We start from the raw sequence: 27,979 nt of genomic DNA, 5'->3' as shown, positions 1-27,979 counted from the left end.
GAAGAAAATAAAGAGGCGGATGAGGAGTATGGAGTGATGAAGGAGCTCTCTGAAGAACCCCAAGGATATGATGGAGCCACCTAATAACAGGAACCCACCAGAGAGATGTCCACGTCCTCTGTATTCCATGATGGAACAACCTAATAACAGAAACCCACCAGAGAGATGTCCACGTCCTCTGTATTCCATGATGGAACAACCTAATAACAGAAACCCACCAGAGAGATGTCCACGTCCTCTGTATTCCATGATGGAACAACCTAATAACAGAAACCAACCAGAGAGATGTCCACATCCTCTGTATTCCATGATGGAACAACCTAGTAACAGAAACCCACCAGAGAGATGTCCCCGTCCTCTGTATTCCATGATGGAACAACCTCATAACAGAAATCCACCAGAGAGATGTCCCCGTCCTCTGTATTCCATGATGGAACAACCTAATAACAGAAACCCACCAGAGAGATGTCCACGTCCTCTGTATTCCATGATGGAACAACCTAATAACAGAAACCCACCAGAGAGATGTCCACGTCCTCTGTATTCCATGATGGAGCCACCTAATAACAGAAACCCACCAGAGAGATGTCCACGTCCTCTGTATTCCATGATGGAGCCACCTAATAACAGAAACCAACCAGAGAGATGTCCACGTCCTCTGTATTCCATGATGGAGCCACCTAATAACAGAAACCAACCAGAGAGATGTCCATGTCCTCTGTATTCCATGATGGAACAACCTAATAACAGAAACCCACCAGAGAGATGTCCACGTCCTCTGTATTCCATGATGGAACAACCTAATAACAGAAACCCACCAGAGAGATGTCCACGTCCTCTGTATTCCATGATGGAACAACCTAATAACAGAAACCCACCAGAGAGATGTCCACGTCCTCTGTATTCCATGATGGAACAACCTAATAACAGAAACCCACCAGAGAGATGTCCACGTCCTCTGTATTCCATGATGGAACAACCTAATAACAGAAACCCACCAGAGAGATGTCCACGTCCTCTGTATTCCATGATGGAGCCACCAAATAACAGAAACCCACCAGAGAGATGTCCACGTCCTCTGTATTCCATGATGGAGCCACCAAATAACAGAAACCCACCAGAGAGATGTCCACGTCCTGTGTATTCCATGATAGAGCCACCTAATAACAGAAACCCACCAGAGAGATGTCCTCGACCTCTGTATTCCCGGGATTCCACACAGGAAGGTCACACCATCCCTCACCATCATCGGGTAGATGATTGACAATTATTGGTACTTATGATTTATAGATAAGCATGTTTGCTATGTTTTATTTTATGAATGTTTTATTATATATTCAGAGTGGAAACCTTGGGGATGATATTCTTGTTAAAGAAGAGTAGGATGAGGAGTATGGTATAATGTAGGAGTTTTCTGAAGGACACAAAAGTCTCTACATGGACATCATCATCATAGTAACAGAAACCCACCAGAGAGTTGTCCCCATCCTCTGTTTTCACGGGATTCCACTAGGGATGCACCGATCCGACTTTTTTGGTCCCGATCCCGATCTTTTGCTTTGTGAAATTGCCGATCCCGAGTCTGATCCGGAAGTACTGTTTTGTGAGCTTATAACAAAAAAATACTTCGGGATCGGTATCGGTATCGGCAGATACCTTATAACATTGTGCATTCAAAATCTAAAATGTCATGGGTTTAGTCTTTAAGAGGTTAAACTTCCCTCCTCCGGCAGACGGAACGAAAAGATACATTGTAATCATTGTGTTTACTTAACTGGGAGAGTTTAAAGGCATTTGCAGGAGGCTCTTTTTTTTCTTTGACAGCTGTTCTCTGCTCCCTCTCAAGCTATAAAGAGCAAAACCGGATCGGCCTGTGGATCTGTTAATTTTACCGATCCCCAGATCCAGCTATTTTGCCCGTATCGGGGCCGATATCTGATCCGAATATCGGATCGGTGCATCCCTAGATTCCACACAGGAAGGTCACACCATCCCTCACCATCATCAGGTAGATGAGGAACAATCACTGATAGTACCATTAGGAGTGGAAACCTGAGAGATTCTAAGAGAGAGTTGATGTTCAAGAAGTGGTAAGAGGAGAATGATGAGGATGGGGTGATGGAGGAGTCAGAGATACCAAAGGGACACAAAGATTTGATCCAGGACACCATGGTGGAGTCATCTATCTACAGAAACCCACCAGAGAGCCGTCCTTGTCCTCTGTATTCCCGGGATTCCACACAGGAAGGTCACACCATCCGTCACCATCATCAGGTAGATGAGGAACAATCACCGATAGTACCATTAGGAGTGGAAACCTGAGAGATTCTAAGAGAGAGTTGATGTTCAAGAAGTGATAAGAGGAGAATGATGAGGATGGGGTGATGGAGGAGTCAGAGATACCAAAGGGACACAAAGATTTGATCCAGGACACCATGGTGGAGTCATCTATCTACAGAAACCCACCAGAGAGCCGTCCTTGTCCTCTGTATTCCCGGGATTCCACACAGGAAGGTCACACCATCCCTCACCATCATCCGGTAGATGAGGAACAATCACTGGTAGTTTTGATTTATACAAAGGCTTGTTTGTTGCACTAAAATTTGTATTATTTATCCAGAATAGAAACCTCAGGGAGTATAATATCGTTCCTGAGGAAGAGAATCAAGAGGAGGATGAGGAGTATGGTGTGATAAAGGAGCTTTCAGAAGAACCCAAAGATATGATGGAGCCACCTAATACCAGGAACCCACCAGAGAGATGTCCCCGTACTCTGTATTTCTGGGATCCCACACAGGAAGGTCACACCATCCCTCACATTCAGGTAGATGATTGACAATTATTGGTAGTTATGATTTTATACAATCATGTTTGCTACAATCAATGTTTTATTATATATTCAGAATGGAAACCTCTGGGATTATAATATTGTTGTCATAGAGGAGTATGGTGTGATGGAGGAGTTTTCTGGAGGACACAAAGGTCTTTACAAGGACATCGTGCTGCAGTCAGCTAATACAAGAAACCCACCAGAGGGATTTCTCCATCCTCTGTATTTCTGGGATTCCACACAGGAAGGTCACATCATCCCTCACCATCATCAGGTAGATGAGGAACAATCACTGATAGTATCATTAGGATCTGTACATTATCTGCATTGTTACCATTGATGTCATTTTTATTATATATTTAGATTGGAAACCTAAGTGAGTTTAACGTTGATGTTAAAGAAGAGCTAAAAAATGAGGATGACGAGTATGGTATGATGAAGGAGCTTTTTGAAGGACACAAGGATCTCTATAGGGACATTACAATGGAGCCACCTAATACCAGGAACCCACCAGAGAGATGTCCCCGTCCTCTGTATTCCCGGGATTCCACACAGGAAGGTCACACCATCCCTCACCATCATCAGGTAGAGTTGAGGGTCGGGGACATAAAGTGATTGAACACTCTGACATGTGGAGACGATGTGTGGACTCTACAAGATGATATTTTCTATGTGATCTCACATCATAAATACTTCTATGTTACAGATGTTATTTTCTGCCATTCTGTTGGTTTAGGGTGAAGATCTGATGAACATGCTAGTTGAGGGTGAAGTAGAAGAGACATATGTGAGGGATGATCAGCAATATACGGAGGAGGCTGGAATGACGAGGACATTCATAGAGGAGGACACTCCTACAGAGATCAGCACAGGTGAGCCGTAATATATTCTTCTCTTATCTCTGCTCTGTTACTGCTCACTGATTGGACCAGAGTAGGGCGGGAGCTGAGTGATATCAGCCAATAATGGTCACCTCCCTGTACTGATACCCGTCCTGGGGTTCAGCTGGCAGTATTAGGTTGTGTGTCACTCCTAGTTACAGTAGCACAGATATGAGAACACAGATTGAGCCTTTCTTAGGTTGGTCCCTCTTCTTCCAGTGGACTTATAGCTAAATGTTACCATAAAACTCTATTACCAGTCTTGTTGGGATGAAAAGGGACATAAAGACTGAAACACATATCTCTCCAAGAGAAAGCTCCCTCCAGTGCTGCATATCACCAGAAGCCTAGACCTATGATCATTGTTCTATGGTAAAAGGTCTGCAATTCTGAAGCTTTGACCCTCTTGTTTATCAGAGGTCACATGACCCAGTGCCTAGGCTTGTGGTTGTGTAAAGAGCATGGACCTCCCAGTCCCCATTGGTTCCTACTCTTCTGACAAGGCTGTGTAAATGTAGAAGTGATCTGGGAGGAGGACCAAAGGCCCTTTGACTGAAGAGGGGGGAGAGTCCCAGCTGGTTGGGACATTCACAGAGAACATCTGCTCACTCATATCTATCTGATCCAGATGGAATCTTGATGGAAGTGAACTAACCCTCTCAGATCTATTGATGATGTTTTTATATTTTTCCAGGTCACGCCATGGAGAAACCCTCAAAGGATCGTCTCAGTTTATCTCCAGGTTGTAAAATGGAAGATGAGGACATCACAGGAGATTGTGGAGGAGAAAAGACAATGAGCTCCACTATGGATGGTGGACCTCACAGTGTGGATAGACCATGGAATCCCTCAGACTCTGAGCAACCTCATACTTTGAGGGACGGTGGACTTCACAGTGTGGATAGACCATGGAATCCCTCAGACTCTGAGCAACCTCGTACTATGAGGGACGGTGGACCTCACAGTGTGGATAGACCATGGAATCCCTCAGACTCTGAGCAACCTCATACTGTGTGGGATGGTGGACTTCACAGTGTGGATAGACCATGGAATCCCTCCGACTCTTCGCAACCTTGTACTGTGGGGGATGGTGCCGGAATTCAGGGGGAGAAGACATTTTCCTGTCCTGACTGCGGAAAATGTTTTAGCTCTGAATTAAGTCTCTCTATACATCTGAGGACCCACATGGATGAGAAGATTTATTACTGTTCTGAGTGCGGTGAAGGTTTTTCTCGTATAGAAGAATTCCTCAAACATCACAGATCTCACACATGGGAGAAGCTGTATTCCTGTTCTGAGTGTGGGAAAAGGTTTACAGTTAAGAGCAGTCTTACCTTACATCAGAGAAAACACACGGGTGAGAACCTGCATATCTGCTCCGAGTGCGGAAAATCTTTTGTGAGAAAATGCCAACTTGTTAATCATCAAAGAACTCACTTAGGGGTGATGCGGTATTCCTGCAATGAGTGTGGGAAATGTTTTACGCATTTTTCCAGTCTTACTGAACATGAGATATGCCACACGAGGACAAGGTTGTCTTCCTGCACCGAATGAAAGAAATGTTATGTACAGAAAGATAAACTCGTCAGACATCAAAGATCTCACACGAGGAAGAAGCTGTATTCCTTCCCTCGGTGCGGGGGATTTTTTTTTTTTTACAGAAGTCTGATCTTAGGAGACATCGGAGAACCCACACAGCCGTTACGATGCATTTGTTTACAAATGTCTTCTATGTGAATCATATTTTGTTGTACATCAGAGAACTCACCTTGATAATCATCCTCGAAAACACATGGCCGAAGACTGGATTCCATGGGAGCTTCATAATACCTATACATGATCCTTTCCTTGGTTTGAAGGCCACTTTCGAAGGGACTCTCTTCTCTTTCATCTATACTGCTGATTCCCCATCCACTAGTAACCACCAGATCTGCTGATTCCCCGCTCATTAGTAACCCCTAGCTCTGCTGATCACCTGTTCGGTAGTAACCCCCAGCTCTGCTATTCCCACGCTCAGTAGTACCTCCCAGCTCTCATCCTCAAAAACACATGGCTGAAGAGTGAATGCCATGGGAGCTTTATAATACCTAGACATGATCCTTTCCTTGGTTTGAAGGCCACTTTGGAAGAGACTCTCTTCTCTTTCATCTCTACTGCTGATTCCCCATTCACTAGTAACCCCTAGCTCTGCTGATCACCTGTTCGGTAGTAACCGCCAGCTCTGCTATTCCCACGTTCAGTAGTACCTCCCAGCTCTCATCCTCAAAAACACATAGCTGAAGAGTGGATGGCGTGGGAGTTTCATAATACCTAGACATGATCCTTTCCTTGGTTTGAAGGCCACTTTCGAAGGGACTCTCTTCTCTTTCATCTCTACTGCTGATTCCCCATTCACTAGTAACCACCAGATCTGCTGATTCCCCACTCATTAGTAACCCCTAGCTCTACTGATCACCCATTCAGTAGTAACCCCCAGCTCTGCTATTCCTATGCTCAGTAGTACCTCCCAGCTCTTATCCTCAAAAACACATGGCTGAAGAGTGGATGTTGTGGGAGTTTCATAATACCTAGACATGATCCTTTCCTTGGTTTGGAGGCCACTTTCAGAGAGACTCTCTTCTCTTTCGTCTCTACTGCTGATTCCCCACTCAAAAATAGCCTCCAGCTCTGCTGATCCTCCACTCAGTAGTAACTCCCATCTCTGCTGATCCCCCACTCAGTGGTACCTCCCAGCTCTCATCCCCGAAAACACATGGCTGAAGAGTGGATGGCGTGGGAGCTTCATAATACCTAGACATGATCCTTTCCTTGGTTTGAAGGCCACTTTCTCTTTCATCTTTACTGCTGATTCCCCATTCAATAGTAACCACCAGATCTGCTGATTCCCCGCTCATTAGTAACCCCCAGCTCTGCTGATTACCCGCTCAGTAGTAACCTCCAGCTGTGCTGATCACCCTCTCAGTAGTAACCCCCAGCTGTGCTGATCTCCCACTCAGTAGTAACCTCCAGCTCTGCTGATTACACGCTCAGTAGTAATCTCCAGCTCTGCTGATCCTCCACTCAGTAGTAACTCCCATCTGTGCTGATCCCCCACTCAGTAGTACCTGCCAGCTCTCATCCTCGAAAACACATGACTGAAGAGTGGATGTTGTGGGAGCTTCATAATACCTAGACATGGTCCTTTCCTTGGTTTGGAGGCCACTTTCAGAGAGACTCTCTTCCCTTTCATCTCTACTGCTGATTGTCCATTCAATAGTAACCCCCAGCTCTGCTGATTCCCTGCTCATTAGTAACCCTCAGCTCTGCTGATCACCTGCTCAGTAGTAACCTCCAGCTCTGCTAATCCCCCGCTCAGTAGTAACCTCCAGCTTCGCTGATTCCCCGCTCAGTAGTAACCCTCAGCTCTGCTGATCCCCCACTCAGTTGTAACCCATCCCCTACTTCTTGTGGTCTTTCTCCTTTCTCTTCCATTTTATTGTTTTTGTTGTTTGTTTGTTTTTTTTTGTTTGTGTTGGTTTTGGCCTCTCAGGTGCGCCCTAGAACTTGTGGTTATACTTCAGTGTTTTTGGGCATTTAGAATTATGGGGTGCAGTGATGGAAGATCCTATTATGGAGACCTACATGGAAACCTTTTAAGTGTATATGGAATCTGGGGCTTTATAGATGGTAAACTTATCTCCTGAGCGGCCCCTCTCCCCGCTTGGAAATTCTATTTTAATCTGGGTTTAACAAGGCCTGATGTTTATGATGCAAATTCTAGAATCTGACCACTCCCTGGCTCTGAACACCGTTTTTGTAAATGTTTTTTCTGTTTATAAATATTAAATACTAGAAATAAAAAAATACGCGGCTCCTCTAATCTTTATAACGTATGAAAGGCTACTGGCAAGATGGCCGAACGTGTCTAGAGGCAAAGCTTGCTGCCTCTCCAAAATCCAGCTCCATCCGGCTACTACCCGGCAGCTCACAACATCCTGACCGCCCTCCAGAGCTTGCAAAGACGCCTGACCACGGATACGAGCAGAGATTGGCAGTCTGCTACCCGCTGAGCGCCTAAAAGACTCCACCCACTCAGAGAGCAGCCTCAGAGAACACAAAAGGGTTCCACGCTGTCTGGACCTTTAAGGGATCATTTTCATTTGCTTTAACTTTAACACACAATAAAGTGCCTATCGCTTCAATATTCTTTTTTGATGCTTTTTTCAAGCTTTAATGAAGCCCTGTGTGTGTTGATTTCTATTTGTTTTTAAATGGGGCACGGTAGAACCCCAGCTCATTAGTACCTTCACTCAGCAGATCCCCAGCTCATTAGTATCTTCACTCAGCAGATCCCCAGCTCGTTAGTACTCCCAGCTTTTCTGATTCCCAGCTCAGTAGTAACTCCCAACTCTGCTGATATCCCCCGCTCAATAGTACCCCCAGCTCTGCTGATTTCCAACTCAGCAATACCCCCAGCGCTGCTAATTCTCTGCTCAATAGTAACTCCTAGCTCAGCTGATTCCCCCACTAAGTAGTTACCCCCAGCTCTGCTTATCCCCCGCTCAGTAGTGTTTCCCAGCTCTGCTGATGCCCCACCCAGTAGTACTCCCAGCTTTTCTGATTCCCAGCTCAGTAGTAACCCCCAGCTCTGCTGATGCCCCACCCAGTAGTTCTCCCAGCTTTTCTGATTCCCAGCTCAGTAGTAACCCCCAGCTCTTCTGATTCCTCGCTCAGTAGTAACTCCCAGCTGTGCTGATTTCCCACTCAATAATACCCTCAGCTCTGCTGATTCCCCACTCAGCAATACCCCCAGTGCTGCTAATTCTCCGCTTAATAGTAACTCCTAGCTCAACTTATTCCCCCACTCAGTAGTAACCCCAGCTCTTCTGATCTCCTGCTCAGTAGTGTCTCCCAGCTCTGCTGATGCCCCACCCAGTAATACTCCCAGCTCTTCTGATTCCCAGCTCAGTAGTAACTCCCAACTCTGCTGATTCCCCACTCAATAGTACCCCCAGCTCTGCTGATTGCCCACTCAGCAATACCCCCAGCGCTGCTAATTCTCCGCTCAATAGTAACTCTTAGCTCAGCTGATTCCCCCCACTCAGTAGTATCTCCCAGCTCTGCTGATCCCCTGCTCAGTAGTAACCTCCAGCTCTGCTAATCCCCCACTCAGTAGTACCTACCAGCTCTCATCCTCGAAAAACACATGGCTGAAGAGTGGATGCCGTGGGAGCTTCATAATACCTAGACATGATCCTTTCCTTGGTTTGGAGGCCACTTTAAGAGAGACTGACTTTTCTTTCATCTCTACTGCTGACTCCCCATTCAATAGTAACCCCCAGCTCTGCTGATCCCCTGCTCAGTAGTAACCTACAGCTCTGCTGATCCCCTGATCAGTAGTACCCCCAGCTCTGCTGATCCCCTGCTCAGTAGTACCCCCAGCTCTACTGATTCCCCGCTCAGTAGTAACACCCAACTCTGCTGATCCCCCACTTAGTGGTAACCCCCAGCTCTGCTGATGCCCTACTCAGTAGAAACACCATGCTCTGGGGATCCTCTTCTCTCTCCGGTCCATGCTCACCTCTCACTATATTGCTCCCACACTGCGCACCATGTGTGACATTGCTAGTTTCTCCTGTTCCGGTCCCCCAGCACTGACGATCCTACCTGGTCCTCACTTAACTTCCCCTATAGCATTCCCATGTTGCACCTGCAATACCTTCGGAAAAAAAGAGAAGCTAACTCTGAATAAAAGCCCCTCAAAATCTTTTTTAAAGCACTCTAAATGGCAATCAAAGCACCTATCACTAAATAAAATGGTAAGCGTACAGTCCTATTTCCGTGTTTCCCATGTTGCTTGTTGCTTTAAAGCGCCTCCATAGAAGTCTATGACAACACTCGCTAACAGCACCTGCAGCCTATGGGGGGCTTTTATTCACAGTTTGCATTGCCTTGGTTTTTGAGGTAGTGCAGCTATGAGATATCCCAGGATGCACTGGGAAACCAACAAGCGAACCAGGAAGACGTCATCAGCAGTCACTTCCGGTTCCTGTAGATATATATATGGTTCATCTGGTGTGCAGCGTGGAGCAGCGGGTAGGTAAACTGGGTCTGGAAAGAGAGGACTGAGTGGCAGAGGATCAGCAGAGCTGGAGGACTGGAGCAGGAGAAACTATCAATCTCACACATAGTGCGCAGTGTGGGAGCAATATAGCGAAAGGTGAGTGGGGACCAGAGAGAGGAGGATCAGCAAACCAGAGGGTGAGGGACTCCTGACACCCTGACTGGGTAGATCTGCCAAAGAGCTGCTTCCTCGCCGCTGGAACAAAGGCACAAGGGATTATAACTGGAGATTGCATCAAAGAACTACACGACACTAGCTTAGGTGCACAGAATTTATACCACACAAAATCAGATAAGAGCCTAAACACATTATCCTTAGAAATGCCCACCCCAGACAGCCTGGTGCCTACAGAGGAGTACATGGAACAGAGACACCCATAAAGTATAATATCAGTAATTTAGGTCTGATCCTGATGAAGTGGCTGCGATCCCAGGGTACCATTCGATAGCTCCAAACCATGATACAGTCCAAAAAGTGATATCCTCTGAAATGAGGGGCCGGAGAAACAGCTGATAAAGGATACCCGGGAGCAGTCCCTACTGGCGAGAGTTCCACACCTGCGGCTACTAAATCCAGGTAAGATGTAGCGGTGGACAATCTTGGGTTCCCTGGTAAGCTCCCTCATTGTAACCACCAACGCCCAGGTTCCATCAAGGGCGGAGTGCAGTCCCAAAAGAGCAATGGGATAGGGTGCTGGGCTTCTAAAGCAATTCTTTTTTTAATAATCTTTATTTATTAAACAAAGGATTATACATAACAAACCAAAACAAGACAGCTAGTGCCGGTTCACACTACGTCGCTCTGACTTAGGGGGCGACCTGTGAAGTCGCGTGCAGCGCGACTTCGGCGCGACTTGCGCGGACTTCATAAAATGAATGTCTATGCAAGTCGCTCCAGGTCGCCCCGAAGTAGTACAGGACCCTTTTTCTAAGTCGGAGCGACTTGTGTCGCTCCTATTAGAACCGGTCCTGTACTACACAATGGACCACGACGGTCCGCGACTTGCCAGGCTCACCAAGTCGCCTGACAAGTCGTACTAGTGTGAACCGGCACTTACATAGATAAAACACGTATGGCAATTGTCATAACAATTAGTAGTCACCTTGACAGGGCAAGCCCTCATAATAGAAGGAGTGTGCGTATAGGCCAAACAGAGGAAATCCCCATCCAGGACTTGCCCACCGACTTGGACTGGTCGTCTCAGGGATGATCCCCTTTGCCAGCCCAAGTGTGTCCTGGCAGATACCAAGTGCAATAATATTATAGGACTGCCGTGAAACAGTAAGAATCCGAATAAAAAATAAAAATAAAGGAAACCCAGAAAATGGAGAAGAAGGAAAACAGTCAAGAAAAGAAAAGGAAAATGAAGGAAGGCGAAGAGGAAGAAGGAGAGCAGAAGGATAAGAGCGAGGAAGTGAGGCAGTGAAGCGGCTGCAAAGCATATAAAGGACTACATATCAAGACAAGCGAGGGAGGGAGAGCATTAAATCCCTATTATCGCCCATTCAGCACACGTAGCGTACCGTATCTCGTGACTTGGAGAGGAATAGAGAAGAAGGACAGTGTCCCCCACATTAAAAACTCTACGCGTCAGGGATCTCATCAGAACAAAACATCCATCCCGACCATATGTCCATAAAAAGAGCTAGTTGGTCCCTAAGATCATAAACCCTATGCTCCGCTCTCATGACCCCATTCACCTCCCGCTTCCATTCAGCTAGGGTGGGGCAAGAAGTCTGCTTCCAGTGTCTCGGGATCAAGCATTTGGCAGCGTTCAGTAGAAATGGGATAACACTACGCTTATACCGCTTAACAGAGGACATGACATCATGGAAAAGACATTGGAGGGGAGTGCGGTCAAGCGGAGTAATGGTCAGTTTCTGAATCCAGGGAAAGATTGAGTCCCAGTTCTAAAGCAATTCTAAATACATTTCAGTGGGGTTTCCCTGGGGTTTCCCTGCTGGACCCAATCACCAAAAAGTGCCCAATAAGTAAAACCAGGAATAGGTTTTATAGCAAACACAAGGAAACAATCCTACAAACACAGTATGTAACCTTTTGTGATGTGGTGGAACAGTAGATTGGCATCACGGATGTGCAGTCGACAAATTTGCAGCAACTGCGTGATGCTACATGTCACTATGGAGCAAAATCTCTGAGGAACTTTTCCAACACCTTGTTGAATCTATGCCACCAAGAATGAAGGCAAAAGGGGGTCCAATCCGGTACTAGCAAGGTGGACCTGGCGAGAAAATATTTGTCAATTCCCAGGAGAATTCAGGCCGTCTTGGATGCCAAAGGTGGTCCAACATCATATAAGGTAACAATTTTGTTCTTTTACCGTACTTGTTTCCATAATTTTGTCGACCTCTAAAGGTCCTCTTGCGTGCAGTCTTGTTTGTCCCAGGACCATAACGTTTCTTAGTTGACACAATTTTTCACTATATAGCAACTGGCTCTTTTGCTTGTGCTGACAATAAAAGCTTTTGTAAAAGAAAGTTAAATAAGCCCCAACGCTGGTATCAGTGGGATAAAATATCTGCTGATCTCGGAGTTATACTATCACTATCGGAGATCACTTCATCCAACAGTCTGATATAATTGCAGTGCCTGGGATGGACGCCTGAGAGTGTTTCAGCCCAGGGCCATCTTACCAAATGGGCCCAGCCAAGCAATATTCCCGATTCCATTCCCGTGTGCATCCCACCGCCGAACTTAGTAGGTGGCAAGCGCCTGTTTGCCCTGTGCTGCGGTCAGGCCAATTGGGCTGTGGAGGGGAAGCCCACATCTACAGGAATGCCTGTCTGCCTCCACGGGAACAGGCACACACAGGACAGTTGAGTCTGACTCCCGTCCGTGTGTGTGTTCACCGGACCCACTTGGACCACTTGGAAGCTGTCATTAGCCTGGCACTGCTGTAACAAATAATATCGCCTTATCGATAATTTGCATTTTTATTCTCGTGGTTGATTGTGTAGGCAGGGCCCCAGTGCACTGTATTGCCCGGGCCCTTTAATGCTCTTAAGTTGGCACTGTTTCAGCCATCATCACCTCATTGCCACTCTACACAGCGTCCTGGAACCTGCGGGCTGAGGACATGATGGGACAGTATTCAAAATTTCAGGACTGTCCTATTGTATCCATTACACATGGCAAAAATTACAAGGTCGTGTTCAAACTACGAGACGGCTGTGGTTTCTCTGAGCGCCACAAGATGGTGATCTTAATAAATCTTTATGGAAAACAGGAAGTGATGTCAGGGACAAACAGGAAGTGATGTCAGGTATAAATATGAAGTTCCGGGTGAGAGGTGAGTCGTGAGGAAGTAGAGAGGAGACGTTGCTCGAAGTGGCAGCAGAGGAGGTATTAAGATATTATTTTCTATTTACACACAGTAACCCCCCCCCCCCCCCCCCGCGCTTCATGTCCGTCCTCTTCCTCCATAGTTACTGTGACGTCTTTTATCTCCAGCAGATAATGATACACACATATATAGTGCGGAAACCTAGATTAACCCCTTCAGTCAGAACATTCCTCCACTTACGGGGCCGTAACATTCTCTTCATTTTGGAGATGTGTCACCTTCTCTTCTTAGCAGTCTCCCGTAACAAAGGAATAAGGTTCAGATTCGGGTTGTAAATGAAATTTGATCCCAATCTCTAGATTTTGAATTTTGGTTGAATAATTATGGTGCTCGCCCATATTGCTCTGTGTAGCCTTGATCCTGCTCGGCAACCCATAATGAGAGAGAATATGGATAACCCCACACTTCACTATAATAGGGGGTCTGAAATCAGCTAATAGTGATGGAAGAAGGTGGATATCTCCGCTCTTCACTATAATAGGGGGTCTGAGATCAGCCAATAATGGGGGAGGAGGTGGCTAACACCACCCTCACTATAAGAGGGGGGTCGGAGATCAGTCAATAATGGAGGAAGAGGTGGATAACCCCAATCTTCATTATAAGAGGGGGCCTTAAATGAGCCAATAGTGATGGAAGAAGGTGGATATCTCCATCCCTCGCTATAAAGGGGGGTGGGGTATATATTACTAAGAGGTGGTCTGAGACCAGCCAATAGTGGGGAGGAGGTGGATAACCCAAACCTTCATTATAAGAGGGGGCCTGAAATCAGCCAATAGTGAGGGAAGAAGGTGGATATCTCCACCCCTCGCTATAAGGGGGAGGGGGTATATATCAATAAGAGGGGATCTGAGATCAGAAAATAATGGGGAGGAGATGGATAACACCACCCTTCACTATAAGAGAGGGCTCGAGATCAACCAATAATGGGGAGGAGGTGGATAACCCAACCCTTCATTATAAGAGGGGGCCTAAAATCAACAAATAGTGAGGGAAGAAGGTGGATATCTCCGCCCCTCGCTATAAGGGGGGGAGAGGGGTTTATAATAATAAGAGGGAATCTGAGATCAGACAATAATGGGGAGGAGGAGGATAACCCAAACCTTCATTATAAGAGTGGGCCTGAAATCAGCCAACAGTGAGGGACCTCTTGTGGTAGAGAATTCCACAATCTTGTAGCCCTAACAGTAAAGAACCCCCCACGTTGCCTGAGGTTAAAACGCTTCTCCTCTAATCGCATTGTATGCCCTCGAGTCCTCATGCAATCCTTTCGACTGAATAGCTTTTTTTCTATGCTGAGATCACCATTGAGATAGTTGTAAATTGTTATCATGTCCCCTCTCAGGCGTCTCTTCTCCAGGGAGAATAAGTCAAGCGATTGCAGACACTCTTCATAATTAAGGTCCTCCAATCCCCTAATTAGTTTAGTTGCCCTTCTCTGGACTCTCTCCAGCTCCAACACATCCCTCCTGAGGACTGGAGACCAGGACTGGACAGAATACTCCAGATGCGGTCGGACCAGAGTTTTATAAAGTGGAAGGATTATAGTTTTATCTCTAGAATACATCCCCTTTCTTTATGCATGCTAATATTCTGCCGGCTTTGGCAGCTGCCGCTTGACATTGCATGCTATTGCCTAGTCTATCCTCTACCAAGACTCCCGGATCTTTCTCCATTTTTGATTCCCCCATAGGTTTTCCCCCTAAAGTGTATTGTGCTTTTATGTTTTTAGTCCCCAAGTGCAAAACCTTACTCTTCTCCACATTAAACCTCATTTGCCATGTCATTGCCCACTCCGTTATTTTGTCCAGGTCATTCTGTAGGATATCTGCTTCATGCTGTGCAGTTATTGCCCTGCCCAATTTTGTGTCATCTGCAAAAACTGATATCGAACTACTGATCCCGTCCTCAATGCTGTTTATAAATAAATTAAACAAGGTTGGTCCCAGGACTGAGCCTTGGGGGACCCAGCTTGCCACCTCAGACTAGTCTGCGCTGTTTATTACCACCCTTTGGACACGCCCTTTTAGCCAGTTCCGTATCCAAGAGCAAACCTTGCTGTCGATACCTGCCGACCTTATTTTATAAATTAAGCGCTTGTGGGGAACTGTATCAAACGCCTTAGCGAAATCCAGGTACACCACATCCACTGGTCTCCCCCTACCTAGCTAACAGCTCACCTCCTCATAGAATGTTAAGAGATTGGTTTGACAAGAACGCCCATTTTTAAACCCATGCTGATTACTGCTGATGATGTTGTTGTCTTTAGCAAACTCTACGATATAGTCCCTTATCATCCCCTCCAGAAGTTTACATACTATCGATGTCAGACTGACAGGCCTATAATTTTCCGGGATATGCCTCTGACCCTTTTTTGAATATCGGTATCACATTAGCTTTCCTCCAATCCCCTGGTATATTTCCTGCCATAATACTGTCAGCAAAGATCAGGAACAGTGGTCTAGATATAATCCCCATCCTAATATTGTACATACAGTACTGTCCAGATAATTCTCCTTTATCCATCTACAGAGAAACCCGAGTACATCACATGACCATATCAATGAGGATGGAGGAGGATCAGAGTCACATGACTGAGAGGATAATAGACCTCACCCTGGAGATCATCTACCTGCTGACCGGAGAGGTAAGGAGGATACTGGGAGGTCACATGACATTACTCTTATCTCTATTAATAAAACACAAACCTGACCGGAGAGGCAAAGAGGATTCTGGGAGGTCACATGACATCACTCTTATCTCTAATAATAAAACACATTCTTGACTGAGGGGAGAGGATATTTTTAGGAATATTACATAATGTAATGTTTTTTCTTGACTACAGAGTTTTCCTCCTATAAAATCTGGTGACCATATGACCATCACAGTTCCTCTACCTCATCTTCTGAAACCTAGGAAAAACAGCAACAGTAAGATTCTAGAAGTCACCAAGAAGATGATGGAGCTGCTGACAGGAGAGGTGAGCGGTGCTGGGAATTCTGGGACATTATCCAGTAACAGACAAGGGATGTGTCTGGATGGTGACTGTATCATTGTGTGTGTCAGGTTCCTATAAGGTGTCAGGATGTCACTGTCTATTTCTCCATGGAGGAGTGGGAGTATTTAGAAGGACACAAGGACCTCTACAAGGACGTCATGATGGAGAATCAGCCGCCCCTCACATCACCGGGTAAGAGGAGACTTTATTGTAAAGGAGAGAGCAGTACGGAGGCTCCACCTAGATCCCCCATCATCTGATAAACACATAGAAACAATGTATTCAGTCAGTGTGTGTGTTTCCTACAGATGGATCCAGTAATGGGAACCCACCAGAGAGATGTCCCCGTCCTCTGTATTCCCGGGATTCCACACAGGTCAATATTAAAGAAGAGATAAAAGAGGAGGATGATGAGAATGGGGTGATGGAGAAGTCAGAGTTTTCAAAAGGATACAAAAATCTGTACCAGGACTCCATGGTGGAGTCATCCAGCTACAGAAACCCACCAGAGAGATGTCCCCGTCCTCTGTATTCCCGGGATTCCACACAGGAAGGTCACACCATCCCTCACCATCATCAGGTAGATGAGGAACAATCACTGATAGTTATGATTTATATACAAGAATGTTTGTTACAATGGATGTTTAATTATTTATCCAGAATCCAAACCTTGGGGATTATAATATTGTTCCTAAAGAAGAGTATAAAGAGGTGGATGAGGAGTATGGTGTGATGAAGGAGCCTTTTGAAGAACCCACGGATATGATGGAGACACCTAGTAACAGAAACCCACCAGAGAGATGTCCCCGTCCTCTGTATTCCTGGGATTCCACACAGGAAGGTCACACCATCCCTCACCATCATCAGGTAGGTGATTGCCAATTATTGGTAGTTATGATTTATATACAAGCATGTTTTTTACATATTGTTTAATTTATATTTAGAGCGCAAACCTCTGGGATTATAATATTGTTGTTAAAGAAGAGTTTAAAGAGGAGGATGAGGAGTATGGAGTGATGAAGGAGCTTTCTGTAGGACGCAAGGATCTCTATAAGGATCTCAAGATGGAGCCACTTAGTAGCAGAAACCCACCAGAGAGATGTCCCCGTCCTCTGTATTCCCGGGATTTCACACAGGAAGGTCACACCATCCCTCACCATCATCAGGTAGGTGAGGAACAATCACTGGTTGGTATGATTTTTACAGAAATGTGTTACAATGTATGTTTTAATATTTAGAGCGGAAACCTTGGGCATTATAATATTGTTGTGAAGGAAGACTTTAAAGAGGAGGATGAGGAGTATGGTGTGATGAAGGAGTTTTCTGAAGCATCTGAGGACCTCTGCAAGGACAGTATGATGGAGCCACCTAGAAACCCACCTGAGAGAGGTCCTTATCTTCTGTATTCCTGGGATTCCACACATGAAGGTCACACCATCCCTCCCTGTCATCAGGTAGGTGGAGTTGAGGGTCGGGAACATAAAGTTATGGAACACTCTGACATGTGGAGACGATGTGTGGACTCTACAAGATGATATTTTCTATGTGATCTCACATCATAAATACTTCTATGTTACAGATGTTATTTTCTGCCATTCTGTTGGTTTAGGGTGAAGATCTGATGAACATGAAAGTTGAGGGTGAAGTAGAAGAGACGTATGTGAGGGGTGATCAGCAATATACGGAGGAGGCTGGAATGACGAGGACATTCATAGAGGAGGACACTCCTACAGAGATCACCACAGGTGAGCCGTAATATATTCTTCTCTTATCTCTGCTCTGTTACTGCACACTGATTGGTCCAGAGTAGGGCGGGAGCTGAGTGATATCAGCCAATAATGGTCCCCTCCCTGTACTGATACCCGTCCTGGGGTTCAACTGGCAGTATTAGGTTGTGTGTCACTCCTAGTTACAGTAGCACAGATATGAGAACACAGATTGGGCCTTTTTTAGGTTGTTCCCTCTTCTTCCAGCAGACTTGTAGCTAAATGTTACCATAAAACTCTATTACCAGTCTTGTTAAGTTAAAAAGTAAAATGTAGAATAAAGAATGAACCTCGTGTTTATCAGAGATCACATGACCCAGTGCCTAGGCTTGTGGTTGTGTAAAGAGCATGGACCTCCCAGTCCCCATTGGTTCCTGCTCTTCTGACCAGGCTGTGTAAATGTAGAAGTGATCTGGGAGGAGGACCAAAGGCCCTTTGACTAAAGAGGGGAAGAGTCCCAGCTGGTTGGGACATCCACAGAGAACATCTGCTCACTCATATCTACCTGATCCAGATGGAATCTTGATGGAAGTGAACTAACCCTCTCAGATCTATTGACGATGTTTTTATATTTTTCCAGGACACGCCATGGAGAAACCCTCAAAGGATCGTCTCACTTTATCTCCAGGTTGTAAAATGGACCATAAGGACATCACCGGAGATTGTGGAGGAGAAAAGACAATGAGCTCCACTATGGATGGCGGACTTCACAGTGTGGATAGACCATGGAATCCATCTGAGCAACCTCGTACTGTGAGGAATGGTCCTGTAATTCAGGGACAGAAATCATTTTCCTGTCCCGAGTGTGGGAAATCTTTTAGCTCTGAATTAAGTCTATCCCTACACCAGAGGTCCCACACGGGTGAAAATCTTCATTGCTGCCCTGAGTGCGGGGAATGTTTTTTTGTGATAGGTGAATTCCTCAAACATCAGAGATCCCACACGGGGGAGAAGCCATATTCCTGCTCAGAGTGCGGGAAATGTTTTTCAGAAAAAGCCACTCTTACTATACATCAGAGGTTGCACACGGGCGAGAAGCTGTATTCTTGCTCCGAATGCGGGAAGCGTTTTACTCGGAAACACATCCTTGTTAGTCATCAAAGATCTCACACGGGTGAGAAGCCGTATTCCTGCTCCGAGTGCAATAGACGTTTTATGCGGAAATCAGACCTTGTTGAACATCAGAGATCGCACACCGGGGAGAAGCCGTATTCCTGTTCTGAGTGCGGCAAATGTTTCTCACGAAAATCCAGTCTTACTGATCACCAGACGTGGCACACGGGGGAAAAGCTGTTCGTCTGCAGTGAGTGCGGGAAACGTTGGCCACGGAAATCAGCGCTTGTTAAACATCAGAGATCTCACACCGGGGAGAAGCCGTATTCCTGTCTAGAGTGTGGGAAAAGTTATACCAAGAAGTCTTATCTTATCAATCATCAGAGAACCCACATACCCCTTAGCTTTTATTAGTGTCCCACGTGCTGTAAATGTCTTCTCTTTGAATTATTTTTGGCCATACTTTGGGCATCTCACACCGGGAAAAAGTACTCCTTGAGATACATTCCGAAGACACGTGGATGTTGTGGGAGCTTCATAATACCTTGGCATGGTCTTCTTCCTTGGTTTGAAGACCAGTTTTGAGATCCTCTCTTCTCTTTCCTCTCTACTTTTGATATTCCTTGGTTCTTGTGGTCCTTCTCCTTCAATGTTTTGCCTTGCTAATCTTTATTCTCCCTTTCTCTGTCTCCTTTACCTTACTTTTAGATTTAGTTTTTGTGTTTGTAGTGTTGAGGTGCATCCTAGAGCCCATGTGGACAAAGTTAAGTGTTATTTGGCATTTTGGATTACATTTCTGCTTAATACCGTACAACGGGGAGACCACGTAGGGACAGGGGAACCCTTGGTGACATCTGCTCTTTATAGGAAGTCCTCATCGCAATGTCTTTTATTGGTTGGCAAATTTAGTCATTCAATAATACGTCTGACGACCACTCTTCTGAAGTGATATGTCTGACAACCCCTTCTCCGGAGGTGATATGTCTGACAACCCCTTATCCGGAGGTGATATGTCTGACAACCCCTTCTCCGGAGGTGATATGTCTGACAACGCCTCTTCTGAAGTGCTATGTCTAACAACCCCTTCTCCGGAGGCGATATGTCTGACAACCCCTTCTACGGAGGTCATATGTCTGACTACGCCTCTTCTGAAGTGCTATGTCTGACAACCCCTTCTCCGGAGGTCATATGTCTGACAACCCCTTCTCCGGAGGTCATATGTCTGGCAACCCCTCTTCTGAAGTGATATGTCTGACAACCCCTTCTCCGGAGGTCATATGTCTGACAACCCCTCTTCTGAAGTGATATGTCTGACAACCCCTTCTCCGGAGGTGATATGTCTGACTACGCCTCTTCTGAAGTGAAATGTCTGACAACCCCTTCTCCGGAGGTGATATGTATGAAAAACCCCTCTTCTGAAAACCCCTCTTTATGAGTCATATGTCTGACAACCCCTCTTTAGAAGTCATATGTCTGACAACCCCTCTTTGGAAGGGATATGTCTGACAACCCCTCTTCGAAGTTATATGTCTGACAACCCCTCTTTAGAAGTCATATGTCTGACAACCCCTCTTCGGAAGTCATATGTCTGACAACCCCTCTTCAGAAGTCATATGTCTGACAACCCCTCTTTGAAAGGTATATGTCTGACAACCCCTCTTTAGAAGTCATTTGTCTGACTACTCCTCTTTCAAAGTCATTTGTCTGACAACCCCTCTTCGGAAGGGATATGTCTGACAACCCCTCTTTGGAAGTCATATGTCTGACAACCCCTCTTTCGAAGTTATATGTCTGACAACCCCTCTTTAGAAGTCATATGTCTGACAACCCCTCTTCAGAAGTGATATATCTGAAAACCCCTCTTTGGAAGGGATATGTCTGACAACCCATCTTTGGAAAGGATACATCTGACAACCCCTCTTTAGAAGTCATATGTCTGACAACTCCTCTTCGGAAGTGATATGTCTGACAACCCCTCTTTAGGAGTCATATGTCTGACAACGCCTCTATAGGAGTCACATGTCTGACAACCCTTCTATGGAAGTGATTTGTCTGAGAACCCCTCTTTAGAAGTCATGTGTCTGACAACACCTCTTTGAACGTGATATGTCTGACAACCGCTCTTCGGAAGTGATATATCTGAAAACCCCTCTTTGGAAGGGATATGTCTGACAACCCCTCCTGAGAAGTCACATGTCTGACAACCCCTCCTTGGAAGTCACATGTCTGACAACCCCTCTTCAGAAGTGATTTCATTCTGGGATAAGGAGACATGACGGTTATGATACGTATTGTATAACTTTCCACCCCCTAACTCTGATCACCGGTTATTTTGCGATTTCATCTGCTGTTTACATATTTCTGTATATTAAAATAATACCAATAAATATTACATTTAAAAAAAAAAGAAAGAAAACACGGTTTGATTTCCACCGATTCGCAGACAGGCCATTTACCTATGTGACCCTCCTGATGGAAGAAGCAGGAAGTAATTTATATTATTGGTGGTAATACAACCTTTACTTGTGGTGTGACAATGTCTTGTGCAGGTCGCTAGCGTCATTGCAACTGTATTGGGTGATGTCACTAAGCAAATTTGGTCATGACCCGTTAGCGTCATTGGTTGCTAAGATGCTAGCAGTCTCACAGCGTCATTGGTTGCTAAGATCCTAGCAGTCTCACAGCCTCATTGGTTGCTAAGATGTTAGCAGTCTCATAGCATCATTGGTTGCTAGGATGTTAGCAGTCTCACGGCATCGTTGGTTGCTAAGATGTTAGCAGTCTCATGGCATCGTTGGTTGCTAAGATGTTAGCAGTCTCACGACATCGCTGGTTGCTAAGGTGCTAGCAGTCTCATGGCATCATTGGTTGCTAAGATGCCAGTGGCTGCTGCCTGCTGACTTGTAAGCAAGATGTTATCAATCTTACTGCATCATCGGTTTCCAAGATGCTAGCAGTTGCGCAGCATCATTGATTGCTAAGATGTTAGCAGTCTCACAGCATCATTGGTTGCTAAGATGCTAGCAGTATCATGGCATTATTGGTTGCTAAGATCCTAGCAGTCTCATGGCATCGTTGGTTGCTAAGGTGTTAGCAGTCTTACAGCATCATTGGTTGCTAAGGTGTTAGCAGTCTCACAGCATCATTGGTCGCTAAGATGCTAGCAGTCTGAAGCATCATTGGTTGCTAAGATGCTAGCAGTCTCAAGCTTTATTGGTTGCTAAGATGCTAGCAGTCTCAAGCATCATTGGTTGCTAAGATGCTAGCAGTCTGAAGCATCATTGGTTGCTAAGATGCTAGCAGTCTGAAGCATCATTGGTTGCTAAGATGTTAGCAGTCTCACAGCATAATTGGTCACTAAGATGCCAGAAGTTTCACAGCATTATTGGTTGCTAAGATGACGGTGGCTGCTGCCCGCTAAACAAGCTGGCGAGCATTCTGGATGATGTCCTTGACCAAATATGGTCATGAACTTATTTGGTCAATGACACCAGCCAGCTCCCTCCCCCTTGGTGTACATTCATCCTCAAGGCTGGGAGCTGTCATTTGGAACCCCATCAAAAGTTTTTCCATGCTGGTCGGCCTTTTAACTTTTGGTCGGTCATCTGGATCGTCATTCATGGTTGATGTTGATCTGCATCATTGGACAACGTAATTGATAATAGATTTACACCTCAGGACATTTTTTTGAAGGGGGGGGTTGTTTAATGAAGAACCTCTGTCATGATGCGTGGGTGCTTTCAGATTCACTGTGCCAGGGTTGTAGAGAAAAGGGCCCTTGTTCTCCACAACATGAGGGCAACCCCTAAAAAACAACTCCACACCATAATCCCTTTACCAAATGATTTGGACCAGTGCACAAAGCAAGGTCCATAAAGACATGGATGAGCAAGTTTGAAGTGGAGGAACTTGACTGGCCTGCACAAAATCCTGACTTCATCCCCATAGAACCCCTTTGGGATGAATTAGAGTAGAGACTGTGAGCCAGGCCTCCTCGTCCAACATCAGTGCCTGACCTCACAAATGCGCGTCTGGAAGAATGGTCAAAAATTCCCATAGACACTCCTAAACCTTGTGGACAGCCTTCCTAGAAGAGTTGAAGCTGTTATAGCTGCAAAGGGTGGGTCAACTCAATATTGAACCCTACGGACTAAGACTGGGATGCCATTAAACTTCATGTGTGTGTAAAGGCAGGCTTCCCAATACTTTTGGTAATACAGTGTAGGTGGAGGTAATAGGTATACCCACACTGTGAGGTGGTGACAGAGGGGCAAGTCTGAAACCTATTCTTGTATTTTATAATTGTTGATGCATTAAAGCTATGATATAGCAATTATAAGGAAGACCCCATTCCTTCTGTGGATGGTATAACCTCTTCTCTTGATCTAAGCTTGACCTCTGTGTGGTGTAGGTGGACCAGGGCTTGGCAGTTGAGTGTGATAGCTTGGGTCTGATCGTGGCAGCTAGATGGGCTAGCTGGACTTGCACTTGAAAGCTGGATCTGTGCTTAAAGCCCCGTACACACGAGAAGAAATTTGGCTGGGAATTTTCGTCCGACGACCGATCTGCCGATTTTCGGCTTGTTAGGATGGTGCTTCCGACAACCGACTCCGACTTTTCGGCCGAAAGAATCCTGTTGTGCAGGCTATAAAATTTTTGTTGAACCTTAAAAACACGTCCGAATTTCGTCTCATTAGTACAGATTTCAATTGGGAAAAATCTTATGAACAAGACTAGGCATGCTCAGAGATGAAAGAACACATAGAAAGCAATCCAACACATGACATCACTTCTGAAGTAGAATTCTGTCGTACGGGAAAATTCGTGTGCAGTCTAGAGCACATTCCAACCAACAGACACCACTCTGGACAAAAGACGGACGACCGGTCGGCGGAAATTCGTTGCGTATGTACTAGGCTTTACAGGAGAGTTTTGTACGTGGACTTGGGTGATAGCTTGGGCCTGATCATGACAGCTGACGGGGGTAGCTAAGCTAGTCAGTTGGCTGGACAGCCTAGGCTGAGAGGTTCCAAATGTGGGCCACTAATAAGTGACAGTTGGTATCAATCTAGTCTTTTTATGACCCCCCACCAATATGCAGCCACTCCAAGGAAAAGACCATGATGTAGCTGCTAAGGCCATTCTCTTCACCTGGATGGAAGAGCGTTCTAAGGCAGGCACATACACACAGAGTTGCCTTAAGAGGTCTTCACTTGGCACAAATCACTATGTAATTGAGGTAATTATTTGGGAAAGCTGCAAATGAATAATAGCTTGAAATTGGCAAGCTGTCCACAAAAATACCAGTCCATGAAAGGCCATTAAATTATCATGTAGTTAGGAATTGGCTTTACTGACCTGGTGGTAATCTTACTTGGGAGTCTCGGGTAGATCCCTGGAGATTGGCCTCAACTACTGGAATGCCAGTGAGAGAACCTTCAAAACAAGTGTCTACTGAGTTTCGGGGGTGAATTGACGTGTGTACATATATATACAGTATACATTTCATATATATATAGCGCAAAGCTGTGTTCACACTTTGAAATGTTTCTTGGTCTGGAGCTTCATTGTCATCGAAGGGTAAAAATGGCTCCCTTTGTGGAGTCAGTTGGATAAAAAAAAAAGTCCCAATCTTGGTTGCAGTGGGATAAAACTTGTCCCATCATTGGCATCAGTAGTTTAAAATAAGCCCCACCTTTAGTGTCAGTAGGATAAAACAAGTCCCAGGGTTGTTGTCAATGGAATAAAATAAGGCCCATCATTGGTATCAGTGGGCTAAAATAAATCCCATCATTAATGTCAGTGAGATAAAAATAAGTCCCATCATTGGTGTCAATGAAATAAGGTAAGTCCCATTATTGGTATCAGTGGAAAAAAAAAAATCCCATTGTTAAGTTGAAATAAATGACATCTACGCCAATCAGGTTTGCATTCGTCTCTATATGTTTACTTCAGAGTATCACACCATATAGCGGGTCCACATCTTCCAACAGATATGTGACCCAGATTACATAGTTACATAGTAGGTGAGGTTGAATAAAGACAATAGTCCATCCAGTTCCCCCTGTGTAGGTGTGTGTGGCTGTAATCATCTCACATACCCCTGAATGTTCTGATTCTTGAGATGTAAGTCTAAGAGTCTTTTAAAAGCCACCATACTTCCCACAGAAACCACCTCTTGTGGTAGAGAATTCCACAATCCTGTAGCCCTAACAGTAAAGAACCCCCTGCGTTGCCTGAGGTTAAAACGCTTCTCCTCTAATCACATTGTATGCCCTCGAGTCCTCATGCAATCCCTTCGAATGAACAGCTTTTTTTCTAAGCTGGGATCCCCATTAAGATATTTATAAATTGCTATCATGTCCCCCCTCAGGCGTCTCTTCTCCAGGGAGAATAAATCAAGCGATTGCAGACGATCTTCATAGTCAAGGTCCTCCAATCCCCTAATTAGTTTAGTTGCCCTTCTCTGGACTCTCTCCAGCTCCAACACATCCCTCCTAAGGACTGGCGACCAGAACTGGACAGAATACTCCAGATGCGGTCGGACCAGAGTTTTATAAAGTGGAAGGATTATAGTCTTATCTCTGGAATACATCCCTTTCTTTATGCATGCTAATATTCTGCTGGCCTTGGCAGCTGCCGCTTGACATTGCATGCTGTTGCTTAGTCTATCATCAACCAAGACTCCCAGATCCTTCTCCATTTTTGATTCCCCCAAGGGCTCCCCTCCTAACGTGTATTGTGCTTTTATGTTTTTAGTCCCCAAGTGCAAAACCTTACATTTCTCCACGTTAAACCTCATTTGCCATGTCGTTGCCCACTCTGTTATTTTGTCCAGGTCATTCTGTAGGATATCTGCTTCATGCTGTGCAGTTATTGCCCTGGCCAATTTTGTGTCATCTGCAAAAACTGATAACGAACTACTGATCCCGTCCTCAATGTTGTTTATGAATAAATTGAACAAGGTTGGTCCCAGGACTGAGCCTTGGGGGACCCCACTTACCCCCTCAGACCAGTCTGAGTAAGCGCTGTTTATTACCACCCTTTGGACACGCCCTTTTAGCCAGTTCCGTATCCAAGAGCAAACCCTGCTGTCGATACCTGCAGACCTTATTTTATAAATTAAGCGCTTGTGGGGAACTGTATCAAACGCCTTAGCGAAATCTAGGTACACCACATCCACTGGATTACATTGGTTACAGAGCTTTTATAGTACATAAACGGGCACAAGCCCAAGTTACAGATTACATTAATGTCAATGAGATAAAATAAAGTCCCATCATTGGTGTCAATGGAATAAGGTAAGTCCCGTTATTGCTATCGGTGAAATAAAATAAGTCCCATCATTGGTGTCAGTGGGAGTAAAATAAAGTGTAAGTGTCAGTGAGAACAAAGTCTAACCCCAGGCCATCATTGGTGGTCAGAGGCCATACTTACCTGATCACACCCTCCTGCTCCACTGCCTCTCTGTTGAGGTCGGAGTTCTACTTTCACTGTCAGAAAGGAGATCACTCCACCCAACAGTCGGGTATAATTGCAGTGCCTGGTGATGGAACCCAGAGAGTGTTCCAGCAGTCATCACCTCACTGGTACTCTACACCAGGGGTCTTCAAACTTTGGCCCTCCTGTTGTTTGGGAACTACAATTCCCATCATGCCTAGTCATGTCTGTGAATGTCAGAGTTTTACAATGCCTCATGGAATGTGTAGTTCCGCAACAGCTGGAGGGCCGTAGTTTGAGGATCCCTGCTCTACACCGAGCCCTGGATCCTGCAGGATGTGGATATGATGGGTCAAGCCCCGTACACATGATCAGATTATCGACCGATCTGTCGTCTGTTTTTTGTGGCATGCTTGTCTGATATGGAAAGTGAAGAGGTTATTTTCATACGAATTTTCCCGTACGACAGAATTCTACTTCAGAAGTGATGTCATGTGTTGGATTGCTTTGTATGTGTTCTTTAGACTCTGAGCATGCCTAGTCTTGCTCTTAAGATTTTTTTCAGTGGAAATCTGTACTAATGAGACGAAAATCGGACGTTGTATTAGGGACGACAAAAATTTTATAGCCTGCACATCAGGATTTTGTCAGCCGAAAAGTCGGAGTTGGCTGTCGAAAGCACCATACTAACAATCCGAAAATCGGCAGATCGGTCGTCGGACGAAATTTCCTTTCCGAATTTCTTATCGTGTGTACGGGGCTTTAGAGGACTGAATCCCGATCGGGATCAAGACATGATCGGACCATGCCCCAGTTAAAATGAAGCTGAAAATAGCAGGGGGGCAGATTTAAACTAACACCTGGAAACTAAATGAAGAACTACTGAGAGATAAAAAAATGGGGAGAAGAAATTAGAAAAGAAATCGAACTATACTTCCAGATAAATGAAAAGGAAGAAACACCAAAAAATATACTCTGGGAGGCTCAAAAAGCATATATGAGGGGGGGGGGGGGGGGGTTCTAATTTCTAAAGGGGCCAGGAGGAAAAAAGAGAGAGTGGAAAAATAAGAAAGACTAATAAAAGACATTTCTAGTCTAGAGCAACGACATAAAAATACACAGAATATAGAAACCCAACATCAATTAGAAATAAAAAGAGAGGAACTAAAATAATTTCTGGTACAAGAAATAAGACAGGGTAACAATAAAATTATGAAGGAGGAGAACTATCAATGGAATAACAAGATCGGGAAGAAATTGGTGAGGGTGTTAAAAAGGAAGAAAACAATGAACTATATAGAGAAGATAAGAGACGGTAAGGGGGAAATGGTATACTCAACTGCTGATATAGCAAAGGTATTTCAGAAATATTATGGGAGACTCTATAATAGAAGACTGAATCCTGGGACTGCAGCATCCAGGACACTTGGCTATACACCATGCAGTGTTTCTCTGGGCTTCAGTTCCTTTGAGCTCCACAAGGTGGTAATCTCACTTCTACCCAGACAGGAAGTCTCTATGGAAGACAGGAAGTGATGTCAGGTATA

The 27,979-nt window shown here is 45.2% G+C and overlaps 3 protein-coding genes and 1 long non-coding RNA gene across 4 annotated transcripts in view; 3 read left to right on the top strand and 1 right to left on the bottom strand.

The window, feature by feature from the left end:
• Positions 1-27,979, top strand: part of LOC309562622 (uncharacterized protein) — a gene marked incomplete at its 3' end in the record, with an annotated part of 500,517 nt that overhangs the window by 409,279 nt on the left and 63,259 nt on the right. The window contains exon 12 of the mRNA XM_082266875.1: positions 3,194-3,415. Within this exon, the coding sequence (XP_082123001.1) occupies positions 3,194-3,415 (222 nt within the window). The remainder of the gene's footprint in view (positions 1-3,193; positions 3,416-27,979) is intronic.
• Positions 1-27,979, top strand: part of LOC309562780 (uncharacterized protein) — a 215,418-nt gene that overhangs the window by 168,239 nt on the left and 19,200 nt on the right. The window contains exon 2 of the mRNA XM_082267084.1: positions 4,784-4,837. Coding sequence (XP_082123210.1) covers positions 4,784-4,837 — 54 coding nt within the window. The remainder of the gene's footprint in view (positions 1-4,783; positions 4,838-27,979) is intronic.
• Positions 5,169-9,052, bottom strand: LOC309563021. Its single transcript, XR_014225682.1, has 3 exons — positions 8,837-9,052; positions 6,536-7,073; positions 5,169-6,327 (listed from the first exon to the last, which is right to left on the bottom strand). It is a non-coding gene; the product is annotated as an uncharacterized lncRNA (long non-coding RNA).
• Positions 15,712-16,251, top strand: LOC309562938 (gastrula zinc finger protein XlCGF53.1-like; the record flags this gene model as incomplete). The annotated part of the gene is made up of 2 exons (XM_082267266.1): positions 15,712-15,822; positions 16,021-16,251. The coding sequence occupies exons 1-2, from the start codon at positions 15,727-15,729 to the stop codon at positions 16,249-16,251; spliced, it is 327 nt and encodes a 108-aa protein (XP_082123392.1). The 5' UTR covers positions 15,712-15,726.

Source organism: Pelophylax lessonae (assembly GCF_965119305.1).
Source record: "Pelophylax lessonae genome assembly, chromosome: 9".
Taxonomy (NCBI): Eukaryota; Metazoa; Chordata; class Amphibia; order Anura; family Ranidae; genus Pelophylax; species Pelophylax lessonae.
The sequence above is the reverse complement of the archived record's forward strand: the minus strand, read 5'-3'. Positions and strand labels throughout refer to the sequence as shown.